This window comes from Callorhinus ursinus, unplaced genomic scaffold (genome assembly GCF_003265705.2).
Source record: "Callorhinus ursinus isolate GAN/ISIS: 27379988/994484 unplaced genomic scaffold, GSC_fseal_2.0 scaffold38, whole genome shotgun sequence".
Classification (NCBI taxonomy): domain Eukaryota; kingdom Metazoa; phylum Chordata; class Mammalia; order Carnivora; family Otariidae; genus Callorhinus; species Callorhinus ursinus.
Window position 1 is genome coordinate 2,897,848 of NW_027397100.1, and position 7,673 is coordinate 2,905,520.

The following is a 7,673-nucleotide window of genomic DNA, read 5'->3' on the forward strand; positions in this document are numbered from 1 at the left end:
GATCTCAAGGGACTTTATTGGGAGCCAGGTAGGCAGGTGGTTGTTGACATGCAAGGACTGTGGCCTCAGTGGGAATGACCAAGAGGGAAGAAAACTCACTCCATCCAGCAGGATGTAGGGGCCTGTTTTCCATTCAGGTCTTTGAATGGAATGCTCTCTGGCCAGGCAGGGAGTGGGCCCCAGCTGGAGGGCAAGGTCTGGGGGGGGGGCAGATTTTACTATCTCTGGAAACAAAAGGACTTTTGTGTGTCATGATATCTGGGTGGGGTGGGGTGGGGTGGGGTGGGGAGAGAGGAAATGGTTATGGGAATGAGAATGAGATTCTACGGGGGATGTGGGGGAGAGATAAAGAGACAGACAGGTGGAGTGATAGAAAGAGAAAAGGCCCAGAAGACGGTTCCCTCGGGCCTGCTTTGTCTTTGCGCTCCCAGTCCTGATGCTCAGAGAGGGGTCCCGCAGCCTGCAGGGCTTGTCAGGGCCTAAGCTCTGACCTGGGTGCTGTTGGGGACAAGCTGTGCAGCTATCAGTAGGTCACACCCCTTTGCGTGGCCTCAGTGTACCCATCTGTAAAAGGGGGGCCTGGATCCACAGGTCAATTTCAATTATTTTTGTAGAAGCTCAGACCTGAAATGTTCCCACCTCAAGGAGCAAACCACAAGTCCTTGAAGTTTGGCTGTTATTGGATGAATGAACGTGGGTTTTGGGCTAAAGATTGTTTAAGAAATAGCCTTCACTAGATGGACAAAAGACATGTGGGTTTGGGACCCGAAGGTCAGCTCCGTCCAGCCCCAGCTCTCTGAGCACTGAGTCAACGAAAGATGCAGGCCTCTTTCCTGGAAGCCAGAGAGAAGAAATCTGGAAGAAGAAAGAAAGAAGGCCGGGAGGTTGTTTTCTTCGGGTACATGCTGGACATTTCAGGAATGGAAGGGATCAGACGGGAAAATTCGGATCGGTAGAGCGAGCCCAATAACGTCATTTACAAAAAAACAATTATTCTTTCACCTGGTCTCTGGGGAGGGAGCCTTTGGGGGAGGGCAAGAGGCATCTCCAGGGCCCAGGGAAAAGTTAGAACCACAGGAGCCCATTGGATTTGAGTCCCGAGAAACACATGTTGCTAGTACAGGTGCCTTGGTAACTGGGGGGGCAGGCAGAACATGGCCTCCCCATCTTGTATGGTGCCTCGCCGATCCAGTTGCCCCTGGAAGAGAAAAGGTACCAAGGAGACGGGGACAGAGGAGAGTTAATGTGGGCAACCTTCCTACGGGTTTCCCAAATCTCAGCACCACCACTGACTGGCTATGCGACCTTGGGCAAGTCACACCTTCCAGCCTTGGTTTCTTCATCTATAAAACCAAGAGAAGACTCCCCTCTCTCACAGGGAGGCAACAAAGATCAAATAATGGGGCCATGTGTGCCCCCACCTAGCACCGTGCCTGGCAAAGGTGTGACTCTTCATTAAGTGTTGATTTTCTTATTCCCTCCCCCCGGCTTCCCATCCCAGACCCAGGCAGCTCTGAGTTCTGGTCCTGGATTCTGTGACTGCCCAGCTGGTGACAGAATAAACCACCTCATTTCTTCTGAATAAAATAAAGAAATGAAATAGTATCCACAAAAATGATGTGCAAAGACTTTAGAACTTACAAAAGTGCTGTGCGGATAGGAACTAGAATAATCAGATGCCGAGTCTGATTTGATCATGGGGGCACGTGACCATGAAGCCTCGTCCATGGCCGCCCCTGCCCATTTCTTCGATGACCAGATTCCAAACCCATCCTGCCTGCTCCTGAGTTAGTCCTCTCAACAGACCACGGCCTTTTGGGGGAAGTGGGGTAGGGAGTGAATGCTTAGTGGTTACAGACTTTCTGTTTGGGGTGATGGAATAGTTCTGGACGTAGATAGTGGCACTGGCTGCACAACACTGTGAATGTAAGGAATTCCACTGAGGTGTACGCTTCAAAATGATTAAAATGGGGGCGCCTGGGTGGCTCAGTTGTTTAAGGGTCACGATCCCAGGGTCCTGGGATGGAGTCCCACGTCAGGCTCCTTGCTCAGCAGGGAGTCTGCCTCTCCCTCTGCCTGCCGCTCCCCCTGCTTGTGCTCTCTCTCTGGCAAATAAATTAATTAAATTTTAAAAAAATCATATTTTACCACAATTAAAACAAATTAATAATATAATATACCAAAACCCATTGAATTGTACATGTCAAATGGGTGAGTTGTATGGGGTGTGAATTATATCTCAAGAAAGCTGTTAAAAACAAACAAACTACCTTCATCACATTCTCCTGCTCAAAAATTTTTACTGGATTCCCCTTGCCTGTGCAGGGATTGGCAGATTTTTTTAGGTAAAGGTCCAGATAGCAAATATGTTTAGGTTTTGTGGACCGGATATCTCTATTGCATGAAAGCAGCCCTGGATAATACGTAAATGAATGGCATGGCTGTGTTTTGATAAAACTTTATTTACACAAACAAGCAGAGGGCGAGGCTTTGGCCATGGGCCCTGGTTTGCTCCCCCCTCCATCCTCCTACCTCCCTGCTTACAGAAGCACACCTGTAGCGTTTGGTCAGGCATTCCAGACTGCTCCATCAGCTGTGGATCCTGTTCACATACGCCACTTTGCCACATCTCTCTTCTCCATCCCAGCTCACAGATTTTCCTTTTACTCCCTCCTCTTCTCATGGCCTAAAATCATCCGCCAGCCCTTGCTCCTGGCTGCATGGCAATCTCACCGCTGACCTGTAGTGTTATCTTTGCAAGCCCAGTGCCTTCTTTTCTCACACTTCATATGAACACTCTTTGTGGGCAGAAATGGAATCTTCTTTCTCCAAAAGTGATTGTTGAATGCCCGTAAATAAGGTCAGCCAAAGTGCTTAGAAAAGTATGCATTTCTGGTTTTATATGGGGTTCATTCACTTATTCATTCAACAAACACTTCAGGAGCATCTGCTGGGCATCAGGATTTGTGCCAGATGCTGTCAGTGCATAGTTTTCAAAAGGTGCTCCCAGAAGTTTGGAGGCAGGGAATGTGAGAAGTGGAGACACCTGGGGTGATGGAATAAAAGTCATTCTTTTTCTGTTTAATTTAACCACTTGGAAAAAAGTTTTGCTTAAAAAAGAGGGAGGAGGCTGAAATCATTGTAGTAAAAGGATATAGAAATGAATCAGGTCTATTTCCTACCCTCAAAGAGTCTATAACCTAGTTATAACCATGGCCACCATTTATTGAGAATGTACTATGGGCAACTATGTAGAGTGATCCTCTGTGAGACAGGTAGGATCAGCCCTTTTTTAAAAGAGGAGATGGAGGTCCATAGAGGTGAAATGCCTTATCCAAAGTCCTCACATGCACACGGCAGAGCTGGACATCACACCCAGATCTGGTCATAGCAGTAAGTGCCAACATGTGTTCTGACTTCATGAGCCCAGGGTGTTACCTGGGTCAGATCACTTACTTCTCTCAATAACTCAATGAGTAGGTACTATTTTATTCCCATTTTGCAGATGAAGAAACAGCCATGTAGAAGTTAAGTTAAATCACAAATTTGAACCCTGACAGTCTTGACTCTAGAGCATAAAAATCTTAACAACTATAGAGTTAATATTCAATGCTGCAAAAATTCAATATATCAGCAAATTGGAATAGTCCCTTAAGCTATTTGTAACAAAGTTTGCCTTGTATTTTTGTGTCTGGTAAAGCTGGGCTGATACTTTGTTAATAGATGTCACCATTAACAAACAAACAGCTTGAGAATTTGTGTTCAGGCTACCAGTGACTTCCAGACCATCAGAATAGTATAGCAGACAGAACATAGACTTGAAATCGAGACTTGTGTTTCAAACAGCTCTGCTACCTCCTGGCTTGTGGCTTTTGTATATTACTAACCTCTCTGATCCTCAATTTCTTCTTCTTAAAAAAGGAAAACATTTGGGTGCCTGGGTGGCTCAGTTGGTTAAGTGACTGCCTTTGGCTCAGGTCATGATCCCAGAGTCCTGGGATCGAGTCCCACATCGGGCTCCCTGCTCAGCAGGGAGTCTGCTTCTCCCTCTGACTCTACCCCCTCTTGGGCTCTCTCTCTCACTCTCAAATAAATAAATAAAATTAAAAAAAAAAAAGGAAAACATTTTCCCAGTACCCCTCCCTTTTTCCTTCCTTCTTTCTCTTTCATCTCTTCAATGAGATGATGAGGTGAAAATATTTTGTAAATGGTCAAGGGCTACTTAAGAGTAAAAAGGTGGTCATCAGCATGTAATTTTGAAATTCTAAATATCATTTTTACTTAAAATTTGTTCTTGTTTTTATGTGAGAATCTGTAATGTTGGCAAGTTTGTATACTGTACGTTGGATGGGAACTTCCATCCTTCTTTCTCCGTGTTTCCAAGAGACTTGCATATAAAGGCCACTCATGATCTCTCTCCCACGAAGCTGACTGGAGAGCCTGGAGGGAGGAGCTGAGCATGCTTGTTCCATCCTTTTCTTTCCTTTGGGATCTGCCTGGCTGTAGGGAACAGGTGTTCTTGGTTGCCCTCCTTCCTGTGACAATCTTAAAGGGGCTAGCTGCACTTGTGGGAAGAGGGCCGTGACTGTTAGAGGGTTGCCAGTCAGTGGGTTTGCAGGTCTAATTCGAGGGTGAGATATTTGCAAGCCTGCTTGTCTGGCACATCTAAACCACATTCTCTACTATTGACTTCATCAGTGAGGCTGCCTATCCACCTGACTTGGTCCCCTGTCTACCTCCCAATCACTTTTGCAATTTGGGTAAAGAAAAAGAATTATTAATTGACTCTAAAACTACCAGATTGTACGGTATTAAGGTTACTTAGCATGGGAGAAGGCAGAGTGTCCTGGGCATCTTCCTTTTCCTGGAATTCTGCCCATTCCACTCAGGGTCCACTCCCCAACCCCCACACTCCCCACCCCGCCCCACAGCCCCATGTCTCCATGCTGCACTTACTTAATGGCGTAGTTGCAGACCAGGTACACTGCATGATGCCAGGTGTTGCCCCAGACGTTGATGCTGCCACAGGTGTGGATTGCACAACCCAGCCGATTGGAGGATGCCCACACCATCTGAGGAAGGACAATGACAGGGGAGGCTTTGAGATGGACTCAGGGGTCCCAGGTTCCTTGGGGCTGGGAGGCTCCTGGACGTGATTCAGGGCAGGTAAGGTATTCCTGGGGGAGGCAATGTTCCTGGAGACACATTGGGCTATAATGTTTCTCAAGCTTTTTTGTTTTTTACTACAACCAACAGTAAGGAATGAATTTTAAATTGTTACTCAGTGCACAACACGCACAAACAGTTGGGACAAAAGTTTTGTGAACCAACATTTAATCTTTTCATATGTGATACATGGTGATATTTTCTATACTGTTCTATTAATTTTCTTTCTTTCTTTTTTCCCTAGCAGCCACCGTTTAAAAATCATTATTGTGTTGGAGGTTAAAACACAAACTTCGGAGTTAAACAGCCTTGGATCAGAATCTCAATATCACTAGTGTGTGACTTTGGCCAAGTCAATTAACCATGCCATGCCTCAGTTTCTTCTTTGGTAAAATGAAGGTAATAATATCTCCTGGGCTATCAGGAAGGACGTTTGGTTTAGGCCTCACATTTCCCAGAGGGTCTCCAGTGTAGATTTTTGACCTTAACTGCACATGAGTCACAGAGAGATGGACAGACTGAAAGAAAATATTTGTCCCACAGTGGGAAGTTTCGGTCCCGTTTCCTGCAACATTATATCGTGCTATATTTTTGTGTGCAACAAGTGGTAACATATCCAATATTAGCACTCAAAATATACTACAATTTTTGTCATTTTATTTTAGCATTTTTTTTTTAAGATAGTGGGATCCTAGGGGTGCCGGGGTGGCTCAATGGGTTAAGTGTCCAGCTCTTGATCTCAGCTCCGGTCTTGATCTGAGGGTCATGAGCTCAGGCCCCCATCTGGGCTCCATGCTGGGCGTGGAGCCTACTTAAAATGATGAAGATGATGATGATAATAAAATAGTGGGATCCTGAAAAGACAGAAAATACTCAAAAATGTTTGGACCTATTGAATTCAAAAGCATTCTTGAACTTGTCAACCACACATCTCCATTTTGGTGGTCAAACAATCTGGTCAGCCCACTTAAGATACTCAAAACAAGATCCAGTCAACTCAACTCAGTCTACACACAGCTTTCCAGGAATATGCGTATTGTGTGAAAGGAAGTCCATAGGGCCTCTGCTCTATAATTTCTGTTCTACCACATTCTTTGTCTTCTAAGCTACCAGGATTTGTTCTCCCTTGGCCGTTCATCCCAACAGAGGGGTACCTGGGTATAGTGGGAGCAGACTGGGCCGCTGCAGCGCCAGGGGCAGCGCGGCTGACAGTCCTTGGGGGCTGGAAACGAGTAATGGCGCTTCTCCTCAGACCAAGACTTCACGAGGTCCACCACCGAGCGGTACCTGGGAAGGCAGAGAAGATGGAAGACGCTGGCTGGGGAGTGGAAAAGCTGCTCTGCCACCATGTTGCTCGGTGACCTTGTTGAGTAACTGAGAGAAGGAAGGGCAGAAGGTAACTCACCGGCCAGAATGGATGGAGAGGTTCTGGCCCACGTATCTCATTAGCTGTGAGGGCCCATGGGCCCAGATGCACTGGGTGGCCCAGGCCTTGGCAGACCTGGCCAGCCGCTCGTCCCAGACCTAGGGAGAGAAAGGCCATGAGAGGGGCGCCTGGGTGGCTCAGTCGTTAAGCGTCTGCCTTCGGCTCAGGTCCTGATCCCAGGGTCCTGGGATCGAGCCCCATGTCGGGCTCCCTGCTCCGCGGGAAGCCTGCTTCCTCCCTCTCCCGCTCCCCCTGCTTGTGTTCCCTCTCTCGCTGTGTCTCTCTCTGTCAAATAAATAAATAAAATCTTAAAAAAAAAAAAAAAAAGAAAGGCCATGAGATCCCCCAGGGGGACAACCACCATCATCCCAACCATGTCCAGAGACGTGCATTTTGTCCACCATCTCCTTGGAACCCTGCACCAAATCCACTTGACAGCTTAGAACACTGGGAGTCAGAGAAGGCCTAGGACTTCAAAGTCCACACCAGAGCCAAGACCCACACGCAGATCTCTGACTCCTCTCCCAGCACCCTTTCCGCCGACGCTGGACTTCAGGCTGGGGGTTCTCTGCTCTGAACGGGTCCCAGGCTGTTGGTCCAGGAATTAGCAGTCCTGAGAAGTGGCTGAGCCCAGGGTGATGTGGAGGGGACTGGCTTTTTAATGTATTTATTGTATTCTTAACACAAATTTCTTTTAACATTAAATATTTGAATTCAAAATGTTTTTTTTTTCTGAATAGTGAAAACAGGCGCAAATGTAATACATGAGATACACAAAGGAGGAAAAGTGGAAAGTGTATCATCTCAGTCCCGTCCGTGTTCCCTCAGCCAGCCTGCCCCCTAGAGGCAACCATCACCGTGATTTCTGGCATCTTCTTCCAGAAATATTCTATACCCGGACAAGTATGTGTGTGTGTGTATATATATATGTACAAATATCTATACACACATATATACACACACACACATATATATATAATTATATAAGTATATATAATTGTATATAATTAAGTATATATAAGTATATAAAATATTATATATATATATATATATATATATATATATATATATATATATATAT

At 46.0% G+C, this 7,673-nt stretch overlaps 1 protein-coding gene across 1 annotated transcript in view; it reads right to left on the reverse strand.

The window, feature by feature from the left end:
* Positions 1-1,065: 1,065 nt before the first annotated feature.
* Positions 1,066-7,673, reverse strand: part of R3HDML (R3H domain containing like) — an 8,411-nt gene continuing 1,803 nt past the window's right edge. The window contains exons 2-5 of the mRNA XM_025875319.1: positions 6,572-6,690; positions 6,321-6,453; positions 4,957-5,072; positions 1,066-1,198 (exon numbers count right to left, since the gene is read on the reverse strand). Coding sequence (XP_025731104.1) covers positions 1,066-1,198; positions 4,957-5,072; positions 6,321-6,453; positions 6,572-6,690 — 501 coding nt within the window. The remainder of the gene's footprint in view (positions 1,199-4,956; positions 5,073-6,320; positions 6,454-6,571; positions 6,691-7,673) is intronic.